At 39.5% G+C, this 16,894-nt stretch overlaps 1 protein-coding gene across 5 annotated transcripts in view; it reads right to left on the bottom strand.

The window, feature by feature from the left end:
* Positions 1 to 620: 620 nt before the first annotated feature.
* LOC109402605 (uncharacterized) overlaps positions 621 to 16,894 on the bottom strand; it is a 36,418-nt gene continuing 20,144 nt past the window's right edge. For 3 of the 5 annotated variants that reach the window (XM_029878242.2, XM_062844442.1, XM_029878243.2), the window contains exons 5-6: positions 2,470 to 2,502; positions 621 to 1,884 (exon numbers count right to left, since the gene is read on the bottom strand). In XM_029878242.2, coding sequence (XP_029734102.1) covers positions 1,776 to 1,884; positions 2,470 to 2,502 — 142 coding nt within the window. In that variant the 3' untranslated portion in view covers positions 621 to 1,775. The remainder of the gene's footprint in view (positions 1,885 to 2,469; positions 2,503 to 16,894) is intronic. The other 2 variants (XM_029878244.2, XM_029878245.2) reach the window with 1 other exon arrangement.

Here is a 16,894-nt window from a genome sequence, read left to right on the forward strand (position 1 = left end):
GAGAAACTATGCCAGAGTTCCTTGAGTAATTCCACTGGATCCCCTTCAGAAATAATGTCTGAAAATTATCCAGGAATTCCATTGGCAGTTCCTCCAGATGTTCCATTCGAAGTTTGGCTGGAATTCCTGGAGGAACCATAAAAGGTGTAACAGAAGAAATTGCGGAAGGAATTCAAGAAAACACTTCACAGAAGCTTTTGGAGGAATTGCAGTCTAAAGACTTTGAGAAACACCATAAGGAAGTCGTAGAGGTACTCCATAACGAACCTCTTTATGTAATCTCTGGCATTCCTAGAGGAACTCCGGAAGGTATTTCTAGAGGAATTGCGGAAAAAGTCCAGAGGAAATTTCTGGAGATACTCTGAAAGAAGTTTTTGGAGGAACTTGTCAACAGACTCCCGTAGGATCTCCGAAAGATATTTCTGGCAACACGCCAGAAGATATTGCCTGATGAACTTTGGAAGGAGTTGCTAAAGGAACTCTGGAAAGAAGCGATGGAGGGACTCCAAAACGAGTTCTTAAAGCAAAATTCTTTGTGTGATATGATAAACAAGCGAATAAGTCCCCACTCGTGGCGTTTCTTTCCCTTCTAAGTACGATCAAATCCACAACCAATCCAGTATTTCAACACTCGAAATAAGAGCACTTCACTTTTGTTTATTCCATTTAGCTTTGGGCTGCTTTTTACAGAGGTTCACATGTCATCCTCTTCGATTTAATCTGTGTATTTGTCTGTTTGTTTGCCTGTCTGTCTGTCTGTCTGAATGTGTGTGTGCACGCGTACCTGCCCGATATCGTTATCGAAACATTTTTGCATTTGTCCACGTGGAAAAATTCGCGGCGTGCAATTAACACGGCCGCTTGTTTTTCAAAATTAAAAGAAAAAAAAACACGGAGAAAAAAGATCGTAATGAAAGCGAGAACAGCAAGCGATGGGTGTGGTGGTGACGACTCGTGCATGTTTATGACGCTTGGACCGTCAATCAGTCGCCGTATTATGATTCCATGTGGGGAACGGAAAAAATATGACATGCCTGCAGGACTTCACTTTTTTTTGTTTGTTTGTTGTATGTTATTGGCATTGCTTCTCTTTGGATAATTGCGGTTGGTTCATCGGTTGGTATTCTCGCTCGCTTTTTCAATTAAAACGCTCGGGAGGAGGACCCGGGATTCCTCGGTCGGCGTTTTTCCTGATTATATTGAAATTGTGACATCCCTATCCGCATGTTTGCGGATACACGTGCGGAGATGCCTACTTCGATTCGCGACCGTTTGCGGTGAAACTATTTTCATGTGTTTTTTTAAGGGTTGGGGATAAATTAATACATTGTGTTAAAGTTCATCGAATGGTTGTCTGTTCGTATTTTTTTTTGACTGGTAATCTTTTCGATCAACAGATTTTTTCTTCATAATACCCTGCTGCTTATACTCTTTTCGACTTTTTTTTTCATATATGTGTATTTGTGTTCGTTTTTATTTTCTGAACAACTAATGAAAGGGTTAATAGAAAAATGTTCTCCTTCTTTTTTCTCACTTTTATAGAAATATGTTACACTTCTTTCTCTTTTAACCTAATAAATATAAAAATTAGGAAATAATAAAAACGTTTCGTCCTCTACCTGTGAGAGTTTCTGTGTATTTTTTTGGGGGTGTTACATCTGTTTTCAATTATCGTAAGTTTTCAATTTTCTTTCACGTAATATAAAGTGGTGTTGGCTATTGTTTCTACTTTTGGGGGTCATTGTGATTGTGTACCGGATGTCGGGAGGAGTGACCTAATGCAGGGAGAAGATTGGCTTTGTGTCCGGTTCGTACTCCAGCTCCTGTGGCAGCACAACCTGGCTCGGTTTGTCCCGCAGGTACAGTCCGTAACGCGATGGGTATCTGTTTGATGGGGGGAGAAAAAGATCGATAGAAAGCATTATTCGATTGAAAACGGGCAGCTTCCGGGATGGAGTTCTCTCACATCCGGTGAAAGTAGATACTACGACGGGGGCATTGGGGATGGGATGGAGGCGAAAATACGACATTGTGCTTGAGACGGGGCGAAACACGAAGTGGCAATGGTGTCCTTTTCCCCGAGATTTTCCCGGAAGGAATCAGTCTGTTGTAAGCTACAAGCACCACTTCGGGGAAAATAGTTTGTTGCAAGTTTTCTGTTTCGTTACTGAATACCCTCCCATTGTTGTTGCCCGGCGTTGTTGTTGATGGTGATGGGTCTTTTCTGAAACCGAATGTTTTGCTTTTATCATCAAAGTTGTTCTTTTCTCCAATCGAGATGTGACAGTTGGTGGGATTTAAAACTTGTTTGTTTGTTGACTTTTGTGGGTAGATTGTTGTACATAAATGGATAATCTATGTAGATGCAGAAATGGAGAAAAGAGGACGAACGTTCCGTTGTCGTCGTCAGTCGATATGGCTGAACAGGGGGAGTGCTAAACGAAAAACTGAACAGTGGACATTATTTACCGTTCGAGGAGTTTCTTCAGTACGTCATAAACGCTGAAAGTAGAACAAGCATGGCGTCGTTAATCGCATTTTTTGTGTGTGTTACTGCGGGGCCTGAAAGTTTGCTAAGATGTACGTCTTTCAATTCATTACTTTTTAGCAAATGAAATCGATCATTTTTTTTTCTAATGTTTTACAATTCTACGTAATTCTCACCGTTCAACACCGTCACCAAATCTGTAAGTTTTGCAAATTTGAAATAAATTGGAACGAGCTCACCATTTTTTTTATCCAGGATAATTTTATTGCCTGCTTTTGCTTACATTTTTGATCAAAAATTATTGTTGATTCTCTCTGTGAATTCACGGATCTCATCCAAAGAATGGTTAAAAACTTCTTTTTAAATGCTTAAGATACACATGACAACGTTATAGCGTTTCTAAACAATAACTGATACTAAAGAATTTTGAGCCAATCAGGCTCACATTTTTTAGCCTATTACGCTTAGTGATATAAGTTTATTGTTTTCAGTGTTAAAAACTAATTCTTTTGAGGATATTGAGCACAACCTCTGCTCCAAACTCTGATATAATGCGATTCCGAGTTGATTCTGATCACAATTCTGAGCAATACTTGCTCAGGATTATGAGTGATCCTGTGTCAAACCTGCTCTGTATTTGGAACCAATCTACACAAGAATATTTACAAGCACCCTTTAAGATTTTGATCACATTCTGTTCGAAATTAAAAGCCTTCCTTGCTTAGGTTGCAGACCTTTTTTACCCTTCTAACACCCATAAGAAGGGTATAAATACCGCTCGAAAAACCGACTTTCGATTCGAGGCCCGCAGGGCCGAGTCGCATATACCAATCAACTCAGCTCGACAAACTGAGCAAATGCCTGTGTGTGTATGTATGTGTGTGTGTGTGTGTGTGTGTATGTGTGTGTGTATGTGTGTGTGTGCGTATGTTCACGCACGTTTCTCAGCCATCTGATATCCGATTTGGATTCTCATAGTTGCAAATGAAAGCTACAACATCCTAGTAGAACCCTATGGTATTTTATTACGATCGGACATTTGGTTACCGAGATATCTTTCGAAGAGTACTTTGAAGTAATATAGGTTAGCTTTTTGAGAGATTTTTCACATTTAGCATATTGATGAATATCTCAGCCGTCTGTCAACCGATTTGAGTTCTTTTGGCAGCAAATGAAAGCTACAACATCCTAGTAGAACGCCCAGAAATTTTATTTCGATTGGACATTTGGTTACTGAGATATCTTTCGAAGAGTATTTAGGAATTGTACAACTAAACTTTTTGAGATTTTTAACAAAGTGTATTATACTAAATATCTCAGCCGTGTGTCAATCGATTTGGGTTCTCTTGGCACCCTATGAAAGCTACAGCATCCTAGTAGATCGCCCAGAAATTTTATTTCGATTGGACATTTGGTTACAGAGATATCTTTCGAAGAGTACTTAGGATTTATTCAACTAAACCTTTAGAGATTTTTGACCAAGTGTATCGCAATAAATATCTCAGCCGTCTGTCAACCGATTTCGGTTCTCCTGGCACCAAATGAAAGCTACATCATTCTAGTCTAGTAGAATCCTATACAATTTCATTAGGATTGGACATTTGGTTACCGAGATATCTTTCAAAGCGTACTTGGGAGTAATACAGGTTAACCTTTTAAGAGATTTTTGACCAAGGGTACCTACCTTGATACCTTGATACCTTGTTGGCTACAAAGTAACTTTACTCCAATGCCGAGCGTATAGTAGAGCACCATCTTCGTCGATCTTGGGCGATGTTCCTCCAGTTTCCCCGAACGTGTAGGGATCGTAGATCTTCTTCAATCGTGTGCAGCCAGCGAGTTCGCGGCCGCCCACGAAGTCGCCTACCTCTACCGGGTTCTCTGCTGAATATTGTTTTCGCTATTCTTTCTTCCGACATTCGCACTACGTGTCCAGCCCACTGAAGTCTGCCGTATTTTATACGTTTCACAATATTCGCATCTTCGTACACTTGGTACAACTCGTGATTCATGCGTCTGCGCCACACTCCATTTTCTTGTTTCCCACCGAGAATTGTCCGCAGCACTTTGCGCTCAAAAACTCCAAAAGCTTTTCGGTCTACCTCCTTTAACGTCCACGCTTCGTGACCGTAGAGGGCAACCGGAACAATCAGCGTCTTATACAGAGCGAATTTTGTTTGCGTTTGCAAGTTACGGGACCTAAGCTGGCTACGCAATCCGTAAAAGGCCCTATTCGCAGCTGCAATACGCCTTTTCACTTCACGGGAAACGTCATTGTCACATGTCACAAGTGTTCCAAGATAAACAAATTCTTCAACAACTTCAAACACTTCCCCATCAATCACTACCTCAGCACTAACCCCACTAGGCCTGCTTCTGTCTCCACCCGCTATCATGTACTTCGTCTTGGCAGAGTTAATCGTCAAGCCTATCCTCGCTGTCTCTCTCTTCAGAGGAGCATAAGCTTCCTCCACTGCCCTACGATCGATGCCGATTAGATCAATATCGTCCGCAAAACCGAGGAGCATGTGCGACCGTGTGATGATAGAGCCATTCCTCTGCACGCCTGACCTCCTAATCGCTCCTTCCAGTGCAATGTTGAACAATAAATTTGAAAGAGCATCCCCCTGCTTCAATCCATCCAAGGTCACAAACGACGTAGACACTTCGTCCGCGATACGAATACTTGATTTTGATCCATCCAGCGTTGCGCGTATCAGCCTAATTAGTTTCGCCGGAAAACCATGTTCTGACATTATCTGCCAAAGCTCATTTCTTTTCACTGAATCGTACGCTGCTTTAAAATCAATGAACAGATGGTGAGTCTGCAAGTTATATTCCCGAAATTTATCTAGGATCATCCGCAGGGTAAACATTTGATCCGTCGTTGATCGGCCCTCACGAAAACCAGCCTGATATTCGCCGACGAAGGACTCCTCAAGAGGTCGCAGTCTGTTGAACAGGACACGCGACAGTATCTTATACGCCGAATTTAAAAGGGTAATCCCTCTGTAATTGGCACACTCCAGTCTGTGCCCTTTCTTGTAGATTGGGCATATGAGGCCATCCAACCAACTAGTGGGAAATTCTTCATCCTCCCAAATCTTTATAATAATCTGATGGATTGATTGATGCAGCTGCTCGCTTCCGTGCTTAAGAAGTTCGACCGGGATCTCGTCCTTCCCAGCAGCCTTGCTGTTTTTCAGCTCCTTAAGGGCCTTTTTAACCTCATCCAGTGTAGGTGGTTCCACTGCTTGACTGTCATCCATTATGTTAATCCTGTTCCTGGGTGCTCCTTCGCTGCTACCATTCAACAAATCTTCGAAGTGCTCCTTCCACCTGGCTGCTACCATTGTTTTGTCTGTCAGCAAATTTCCTTCCCGGTCATTGCACATGGCGGGTACTGGTGCAGTCTTGTGCCGCGCGCCATTGACAGTTGCATAAAATCTCCGCATATCGTTCCTGTCCATACTTTCCTGCGCTTCAGAAATAACACTCTCTTCGTGTTGCCGTTTTTTCCTGCGGTGGATTCGTTTCTCTTCTGCTCTTGCAACCCTGTACCGCTCTCTGTTCTGCCGGGTACCGGCCACTAGCATTCGACTTCTGGCGGCATTCTTTTCGTTCGTCGCTCGTTGGCAGTCCTCGTCAAACCAACCATTACGTTGGCGTCGCTGAGCGGTACCAATCACTTCTTGCGCTGTTGTTGTCACTGCTTCGTGGATACTTCCCCATAAGCTGTTGACATCTCCAGATCCGTTGGTCTCTCCTGTCCTCTCGTCTAGCTTCTGGTGGTACTGTGCAGCAACCCCTTCGGCTGACAAGCGCTGGATATTGAAACGCATCGTCCTGTTGTTTCTTGAACTCGTGACGCTGGATAATCGCGCCCGAATTTTAGCGGCTACAAGATAATGATCCGAGTCGATGTTCGGGCCTCTGTAGGACCTCACATCTATGACGTCCGAGAAATGTCGCCCGTCGACCAGCACGTGGTCTATCTGGGAGCAAGTGTCACCACTCGGGTGTCGCCAGGTGTGTTTTCGGATATTCTTACGTGCGAAGTAGGTACTGCTGATTGCCATTCCTCTAGCAGCAGCGAATGTCACAAGGCGCAGACCATTATCGTTGGTAACAGAATGAAGGCTTTCCGTTCCAATGACAGGCCGAAAGAAACTTTCTCTGCCGATCTGCGCATTTGCATCTCCGATGACTATTTTGACATCTTGTTTTGGGCACTCTCCGTAGGCCTTATCAAGGCTCTCATAGAACTCATCCTTCATGTCATCGGGTTTGTCGTTCGTTGGGGCATAGATGCTGATCAGGCTGTAGTTGAAGAACTTGCCCTTCATCCTCAACACACAGATTCGGTCGCTTATCGGCTTCCACCGAATAACTCGCTTCATCTGCTTCCCGATCACTATAAAGCCAACTCCGCGTTCTGCCTTATCGCCGCCGCTGTAGTAGATGTGGTACTTGAATGAAGTGTTGGCGATGGGATCCACCGCTCGGAATTCGCGTTCTCCAGTTTTGGGCCAGCGTATCTCCTGGATAGCGGCCACATTAACGCCGACATTCTGCAGTTCACGAGCCAGGAGCCCAACACGTGCGGGTTCATTCAAAGTTCTCACGTTCCAAGATCCGACTTTCCAATCATTGTCCTTTATTCGTTGCCGGGTCTGTTGCCGTTGAATCAATCCGTTTACTCTACTATTGCTTTTCTGGGTGTTTGAAAGTTTTCAGCAGGCTACCTTACCGGGGCCGCGCTGCCTACATTGCGTTGAAGGGGCTGCCTTCTTAGGTATAGCTGACGCAATACAGCATTTCATACTCAGCCGCTGGATGCCAGAACAGACGCTGTTTGAGCCGCACCTCCTTGGTGAACAGACGCTCGGGACGTACCTCCTCAATCTAGCTGAAGTCAGAAGAACAACAGTGCCCAGGCTGCACTACCAGCTAAGCACACAACTCTTAGCTGGCGGTCTTTGTCATCGTTTGACCCGTGGAAGCATGAGGTAGGAACTTGTGAGGACCAGAGCTATGTTGGACGCTCTCCTTATCGACTCACCGTTTTGCACCGTTTTTGACCAAGGGTACTATAATAAATATGTCAGCCGTCTGTCAACCGATTTGGATTCTCCAAGCACCAAATCAAAGCTACAATATCCTTGTAAAAGGCCCTAAAATTTTATATCGATTCCACATTTGATTACTGAGATATCTTACGAAGAGTAATTCAATAAATTATTTTTTTATTATTAAATTCACTTGCTATCTTGCATTAGTCCCAGCATTAGTTGACCAGTCGATGGGAAATTATTTTTCAATAAATAATGCTGATCTTATACAAAGTGTATACTAGCAGGTTATTGTTTTCAACAAAATTATAAATAACAAATTACAAATAAACAGGAATTCTATGAAAACTAACAATATGTTAAATGAAAGCTTTGAATTTATATATTGTGGGAACTAGACAGCCAAAATAACTAGCTAATTCCAAAACTGATTAGCATAGTAGATATATTATTTTTGTCGTTTTTACACCATAACCATGAATACCAAGTACTTCGGAGCTAATTTATTCGTCTGATTAGGAGATATTAGACAAAGTGTATCTCGCTGATTTTCTTATCCATTTGTTAATCGATTCAAGATCTTTTGGCAGTTAACAAAAGATACAATATTCCAGAATATGTAAGCTATTTTTTAAAAATTCCACACAAGATTCTAGAAGGTGTCTGGCATTTCTGGTAGTTTAATCCATGGTCCATGATGCTATTTTGAAAACCAATCCACTAGATGCCAAATCCACAATATTCTTTAGAACTTTTGGTCCATCACTCAAAATAAATATGTTAAATACAAATAATACAACAATAGTTTTAATAAGTGTAAGAAGGGTTCTGTTCACCATAGGTGGATTAAATCGGGTTTTTGCTTGGGTAGTCAATTCAGCTTATCATTTTGATCAAAATTTATGCATGATTCTGATCTAATTTTGCTCTAGATCTATGTAAGTTGATGCTCCAAATTTCAAGACAATCCTACTAAGGATTTCAATTTAACTATGCCTAAATTTCTAATCGAATCCTGTTTTAGAATTTGAATCTGATCAGGATGCTGATACACTTACGTTTAGAGTTCTGAGCCAATTTCACTCAAACTCTTGAATCAATTTAGCCAAAGATTCTGTTAGAAACTCTGATAAAATCCTGTTCCAGTTATTCAATTGATTCTGATTCAATTCTACTTTTTATTTTGATTACAATCTTCTGAGTCAATTCCGTTCCAGATTTTAAACCAACTCTGTTCAAGATTCTGAGCCTATTCTGCTCAGTCTGGGTATGGTATTATTAGCTAATTGATTCCAATCTTTTACACTGATTCTTGTAAGGATTTTGAGCAAAATTTGCTAAAAAAATTGATATAGTGAAAGATAGAATTTCGAGCTGATTCTGATAAAGATTCTGAATGATCCCTGCTCTGGATTATGTGAGGTGATTCTAAGCTAACACAGCTCTGTTTACAAGAATGTGAACCAATACTGATCAAGATTTTGAGCACATCCTGCTCTAAGTTTCAATCCAGACCTACCAAGGATTCTGATCTAATCCTGTTCGGGGATGGGTAGCCAATTCTGCTCATCATTTTGATCCATACCTTTCCATGATTTTGATTCAATTCTGCTTGAAATTCTATATTAATACTGCTCCAGATTCCAAGCCAATCCTGCTACTGATCTCAATCTAACTGTGATGAAAAATCTGAGTTAATCCGGGGGTTCTGTCTCAAATTCTGAGTCAATCGTGTCGGGATTCTGACCCAATACTACTCTTTATTTTCAGTATACCCTTGTGAGTCAATTTCGCTCCAGATTCTTAGCCTAATCTGTTCAAACTTCGACTCTACCCATGATTCTGAGCCAATTCTGACCAGTCTGGATTTTGACCTAAGCATACTAGCTCTGGATTCTAGTCCGAATCGGCAAAGAGATTTTGAACCAGTCCAGTCTTGAGCTCTGATGTTATTCTGCAAAGGACTATAATCCAATTCTGTGAAGTATTGTGAGCCAATTTTGCTCAAAATGCTTAGCCACTTCTTCTTAGAATTATGATTTCATTCTGTTATGAATTATAAGGTTGCTTCAGTTTCTGCCCAGGATCATCATCTAATTCTGCTGTGAACTCTGAGGATGTTGATCGACATCTGTTTGGGATCCCCATCCAATTCTTCTCAAGGTTCTGTTCAAATCTGCTCAAGATTCTAAGTCCATCCAGCTCAGGGTTCTGATCTAATTGTACTCAAAATTTTCATTCTGCTGAAGATCTTGCTTTGGATTCTGATCCAATTCTGCTAAGAGTAATGAGCAGTTTCTTGTCCTGAATCTGAGTTAATCCTGCTCAGGACCCTAATCTGTATCTGTTCGGGATTCTTATCCAATTCTGCTTGAGATTCTAGATCCAATCTACTGACCACTCTGATATAATTCTGCCAATAATTCTGCTCCAGATTCTGAGTCAATCCAGTTCAGAATTCTGACCCATTTCTGCTCAGTCAGAATTCAAATTCAAGTCGGCCCAAAATTTTATCTTGTTCTTCTGAATAAAATTCTGATACTATACGGCTTGGAATTCTAATCCAATCATACCCAGTGAACTTATTTTGCTTGAAATTCTCAAGTTTCTGCTAGAAAATTTGTAGCAATTTTGCTCCAGATTATAAGCCGATTCTGCTAAAAGTTCTGACTCAAATCTGTGTGGAGTTTTTGTCCAATTTGCTCAAAATTCTTAGCCATTTCTACTAAGTAATGTGATACAATTATGTTAAGAAGTCTAAGGCAATTCTGCTTTAGGTACAGCACAGGATTCTAATACAATTCTACAGCGAACTCTAAGTTATCCTGCCTAGGATTTTGATCTACATCTGTCTAGGATTCTCGTCCAATCCATCTCCAGGTTCTGATTAAATCTGCTCGGGATTCTGCTCAAGACTCTAAGTTATTTCTAAACTAAGTCACATTCTAAACTAATCTAGTTTAGGATTGTCATCCAATTTTGCTTAATCCTTCAGGACGTGCGCTGTTGTAAAAAGTACAACACTACCAAAAAACCACGCTCGTCGTATACAACGCGAGTGCGGTGCAGTTTCGGTTACTTGATGGCGCGCGTCCTGAAAATTTAAAATTCTTGGACAATTTCGCTCCAGATTTAGAGTCCATCCAGTTCACAATTCTGATCATATTCATCTGAAGACGCTGTGCCAATTCTGCCAAGGATTATGAACAATTTTGGCTGCAGATTCTGATTCAATCCTGCTTAGGACTTTGATGTACATCTGTTTTCTCTGTTCAGGATTTTCATCTAATTCTACTCGAGAATCTGACCCATTCTGCTGAGGATTCTGATAAATTTCTGTTAAGAAGTATGAGTCAATTCTGCTCCAGATTCTGAGCCAATCCAGCTCAGGATTCAGAGCCAATTCTGCTCAGTCAGAATTCAAACGCAAGTCAGAAGTTTGAGCTTATTCTGCCCCAGATTCTGAGTCAATCCAGTTCAGGATTTTCGTCCGTTTACTAACCAAACTGTCTTGTATTCTGTACTAGTTTTGCATTAAATTGGTAACCAATTCTGTCCTACATTTTGGTCTTTTTCTGCTTAGGAATTTTTGCTTCGATTTGGGTGAAACTAACTCCAGATTCTGAGACAAGACAGCGCAGAGATCTGATGCAATTCTTCTAAAAAATCTGTATCATTTTCCATCAAAATTCTTAGACAATTATGTGCAGAATTCCTATCTAGTTCTGTTTTCAATTATGACTTTATTTTACTTCCGATTTTTAGTCAAAACAGCTAATCCAATTCTGCTCGATGTTTCAATTCCAGTCTGTTCATGATTCCGATCAAATCCTCCTGAAGAGTCTAAGCCAATTTTGCTCAAAGTTCTCAGTCAACCCTGCTTAGGCTTCTCATTCTGCTTAAGATTTGATGTTAATTCTACTCCAGATTCTGAACCAATTCCCGATTAGATGCACATAACAAGATCAGAACAAAAGTTGATATAATTCTGTTGTAAGGGGTTTTCAATGTAAATATCCATAACAAAATCATAATAACATTTGTCACAATTTTGGTAACAAAATTATATCAAAAGTTGTTTCAATTATTCAAACAGATGCATAACAACATTTGTTGTAAAATGCACTATAATATAATTGCCTATAACAAAGTTTCGTAACACGTTTACTGCAATCTTTGTTATATATTCTGTAACTAAGTTATTCCAGGGTTTTAGTATTTTTTGTAATGTTGCGAAAAATCTTGATAATTTTTGTTATTTTTTATACTCCAGCCAAGAGATTTATAACACAACTTGTAACAAATTTGTTCTGAAATTAATAACAGATCTTGTTATAAATTTGTTATGGTTTCACTAGTTTATTCTAACAAAATTTGAAATAATCTTATTATGGTTATATCTCAATTTGTAATATTTTTGTTTTAATTGGAACGAGTTTCGTTAGAATTTTTGTTATTTTAACTACTAACGGTTTATGTTTTATAACAACCGTTGTTACAAAAATCATTGTAACCAAATAACACAACCTGTAATATTTTTGTTTTTCCCATCTAGTCGAGCTGCTCGGTATTCTAATCAAATCTAATTCTGGACTCTTAGCTTGTTTTGCTCAAAATTCTTAGCAAATTCTGCCTAGGATTCTGTAAAGAAGTGTTAGCCAAATCTAATCCAAGTACTGAGTCAATCCAGCTCAGGATTCTGATCTAATATTGCTAAAAAAGTGAGCCAATTTTCATTTGAACCTACCCTGATCTTATACTTCTGCTGTTTTCGTGCCAATTCTGCTGCAAGTTCTATGACGATCCAGCTCAGAATTCTGATCAAATGCTGTTCAGAATTCGAATCTAATCGTGTTCAGGATTCTGATTCAATTCTTAGAGCAATTTCAATTCAAACTGGTTGGTAAACTCCATCCAGATGATTCTGATCAAAACATGCTAAGATTTTTGAGTCAATTCCGCTCGGGATACTGAACGAATTTCGCTAAGAGTTCTGAGCCAATTCTGCTATGTCAAGATTCAAACCCAAGTTTGTGCATGGTTTTAATAATATCTTTCTCAACTTTGTAAGCCAGCAATTCTGGGCCAGTTTTGCTCAGAAAAAATCTTAGGTAATCCTGACCAGGACTCTGTCCTAATTGCGCAAAAATTTTTGAGCCAAATTTGCTCTAGATTCTGAATCAAACCAGCTCACAGTACTGATTCGGCTCTGCTTGGGATTTTGATCTTGTCAGCTTCGTGATTGTGATTCAATTCTGCTGGTTTGGAGCTAATTAAGCTCAAAACTCTTGGCCAATTCTGTCTAGGTTCTGATCTAATTTTGATTGAGAAAATTCTGCTAAAGATTCTTATTTGATTCCGATCAAGGTTATGATCCAATTCTGTTTGAATTTCTTATCTTATCATGCTCCGGACTCTGATACAATTCTGAAAAGGATCTGAATCATTTTGGCTGAATACTTTTGAAAAATTTTGCTCAGATTTCTGACTCAATTCTGCTAAGAGCCAATTCAATTTTGAGTCATTGCAGCTCAGAAATGTGCCCAAATTCTTAGCAAAGCCTGCTTTGAGTTCTGATCTAATCAGTCAAGATTCTAATCTCAGTTTACTCGGGGTTTGAATCAAATTTTGGTACAAGTTATCAGTGTTGGTAAACTCACACTCAAAGGACACTCATGAACCGCTCCTGCGTGAGCAAGCTCGCGCGCGATTATGAATCGTTTTCTCACGCGCGAGAATTTCATGCAAAATCTCGCTCTCACGAGTCAAGCGCTGAAATCTCTTTTGTTTGTAAAACGAATCCAAATCAATTTGAACGGCATTCAATGTTGTTGTACGCTAGCTTTGCTTTGGTTCTATCATACAATCCTAAAAACATCGATTTTAATATTAAGAACACCAAGAAATAAAGCAATGAGTGAAATTATGTGTCAACTCATGCATGATTTTTTCGGCGGTGATTTTGGCAAGTCAAGAATCGTGCGTGAAACAACTCAACCATGAGATTTGAGAATTTGAGTTTTTACCAACACTGCAAGTTATGAGCAAATTCTTCTTAGGATTTTGAGCCAGTTCATTTAAAAAATGTGCAGAATTCTGATCTAATTCAACTAAGAGTTTTGGGCGCATTTTGCTCAAATTTCTGATTCGATTCTTCTAATATTTCTGGGCCAATGTTGCTTCCGATTGTGAGTCAATCATGGTCAGGACTCCGATACAGTTCTGCTCAAAATATAGAGTCAGTCTTGCTTACGATACTTACATAAACTTGCTAAGGGAGCTGAAATAATCTGAACTGATACTGCTTAAAAGTCCATCCACTTAAGTGTTCTGAGCTGTTCTTGCTGTGGATTCTGAACTGCTCTCATAATTCTAAATCAATGATGCTCCGAATTTTTGAATAATCAGGATTCTGAGTTGTTTCTGCTCGAAATTCTTGATCAATTCTGATCAAGATCCTTAACCTGCTGATAACCTACTCTGGATTCTGAGCCAAATCGCATTAAATCCTAATCCAACCCTTTGAAAAAAAAGTACGGGACAATTCGTTTGAAAATTTATAAAAAGTTTTGATAGAATTTAAGCATATGTTTCGTATGGAAACTTTGAACAGATTTATGGAAGATGTTATTCCTGAAAAATCATGAAAAGATTCCTTCTCCCTTGGATTCTATCGAAAAGGTTTTCCGAATCGGCATCCAGAGGACTATTTGAGATTATTCCGGCGTTTCTGCCAGGATTTCTGGAGAAGTTTTTTCACGAGGGCTTTGCAGGCGTAACTCCTGAGATTTCTTATAGAGGGTTTTCCCGGTTTTTCGCAGGTTTTTTTAACGGAAATATTTTCAATGTTTGTCCAATGTTTCTTCAGAAATTTCTCTAGTTTTCCTAGACGGATTTTATACAATTCTTCTTGGGATTTTTGCGAAATTTCTGCTCAAGCGTTTTCATGTATTTCTTTCAAAGAATGTATCGGGATTTCCATTAAGGTACCTCCAGAAACTTTTTTTTTTCTTTCCTGAATAACACCTTCAACATCAACTTTTACCGCGATGTACCGCTTTTTTCTTCTGGAGTTCCTTTCGGGATTTCCCTCACAGTTTTCTTGAAGTTTTATGCGAGATTTCTCCAGAATTTCTTTCAAAATGTTTTCAAGAGATTTTCAAAAGTTCGTAGGTTGTTGTTAAAACTTCCTGGCAAAAGCTCCAAGAGCAACAGTTAAATGGCCAACTAGTCTTGTAGATGTTTTGAGAGCCGTCGTAAAACCAAGTAGGGTCTGAGACTATTTGGGCAGATGCACCTATTTTGGGCACTTGTTGCTATAACTCAGTTAATTTCAAACCAATTGATTTGAATTGTTGTACATAGCTAGATACTGTGCGTATCTTACCATATTCCAAAAATCAAGTCAATTGGTAGAAAATTGACTGAGTTACAGAAGCAAGTGCCCAAAATAGGTGCTCCTGTCTAAATGGTTCCAGACCCTAATTTTCAATCTGGTATTCTGATGGTTCTAATCTTTTCTGACCAAAAAATGTTACTTGGGACAGAACACCAAGAATCCTGGAAGAGTTTCCGCTAGGGTTTCCAGGATGAATAGTGAAAATTATTTTTTTTTGTCAAAATCGCTTAGATAAATCTTAGGAGGATCACTGCAAGAAAATTTCGAAAAAACTTTTCGAAAAAAGCCTGGTGAAACTTCCGAAAGAAATCGTGAGAGGAGCTTAATGAGAAAAGTCAGATACAGCTATAGCAAAAGGAACTCCAGATGAAAGGGTTTAGGATAAATCCTTGAAAACTCCAAGAGATCCAAAAAGAAAACGAAAAATATCATCTCAGACATGTCGCGGGAGGAATTCCAATTGAAATCTTAGGTGCAAGTTCAAGAGAAATCTCGGGAGGTTCTTTAAGGCGTAATCCGAAATAAACTCGTATGAAGAAAAGAAAACCATGAGGATCTCTAGAAGAAAGCTCGCGAGAATTTCTGAACTCCGGAAGAAAGTCTGTGACGGTTTCTTGAATAAATACAGCAAAATCTGAGAAAAGACTCTCGAGAGAAACTTCTGCTGAAAGCTCGAGAAAACTTTCGAAGGAATCCTGGAATTTTACTTTCTAGGTTCAATCACTTCATGACTTTATCATAATTGAATTTTATTGGTTTTTTTCGGTGAACTTAATACTACTCAAAGAAGGAGGGAGTAACGAAAGTCATGAAAGAAACGGTGGATAGAATCGCAAGTGTGCGACGAGAGAAATTGAATAGAAGATGAAAATTAATAGAGGGCCGTAATTGAACAACACAATCACAATCTGTTAATTTTCAACTTCGATTCAATTTCTCTCGTCGCACACTTGCGATTCTATCCACCGTTTCTTTCATTACTTTCGTAACTTCCTCCTGCTTTGAGTAGTATTAAGTTCACCGAGAAAAGCCAATAAAATTCAATTATGAAATCCTGGAAGAGCTCCTATTCCTCTAATATACCTGGAATAACCCCAGTAAAATTTGGAAGGAATTTCCCAAAAATCTCTGGGAGAAATCCCGGGAAGCACTTCTGGGAAGAATCCCGAGAAGAACCAGAAGGAATCGTGCGAAACCATTCAAAAGGAAACAAGAACTCTATGAGACATTTCGCGACGACATCTGAAGAATATCCTGAAAAACTATTGGAGAGATCCCAGGCTATATTCTGTGTGAAAAGGCGGGAGGAATTCGGGTAAAAATTCCGCTTCATTTCTCTGTGAGCAATATCGGAGATTTCTGTGCAAGAAGTCTTGGAAAAAAAAATTGGCAGGGTTCTCTTGAAAATCTCCTGTATTTTCCTGGAGAAGTTGAGAATTCAGAAATCCTTGACGACTCTCAGAGCATTCCCGGAAAGAATTACTCGAATGTTGAAAAAATGTCGGTAGAACCTCCAGGAGAAATTAGAGGAATATGTAATAAGAAAAAAATGTTTCAAAATATGGAAGAACCTTGTGAGAAATCCTGGGAGGCATTTCAAGAGATATCTTCACAGAAGTTCCAGGATATCCCGAGACAGAGCATTTCCTTATGAAAGGAAAAAAAAATAAAGATAAACATTTAGGAAAGAAATAGAATACGTAGCTTTTCGTCGCAATGGCAAAGACGGGGAGTGCTGTCACGAGCCAAGGGGGATCCAATCGACACTAATATTTGGATTTTTGTTTCTCCATTTAAGGCCGAACTGGAAACATTTCCCCTTTTTTCGGCTTTTGTTTTTTTTTTACTTATTAACAGAGCAATATTTTAAAAATTAACTTTCATACATATGTAGAGGAAAGATAAAGAAATCTCCTATTTTTTCCTGGTGGAAAA

This window comes from Aedes albopictus, chromosome 1, assembly GCF_035046485.1.
Source record: "Aedes albopictus strain Foshan chromosome 1, AalbF5, whole genome shotgun sequence".
Lineage (NCBI taxonomy): Eukaryota > Metazoa > Arthropoda > Insecta > Diptera > Culicidae > Aedes > Aedes albopictus.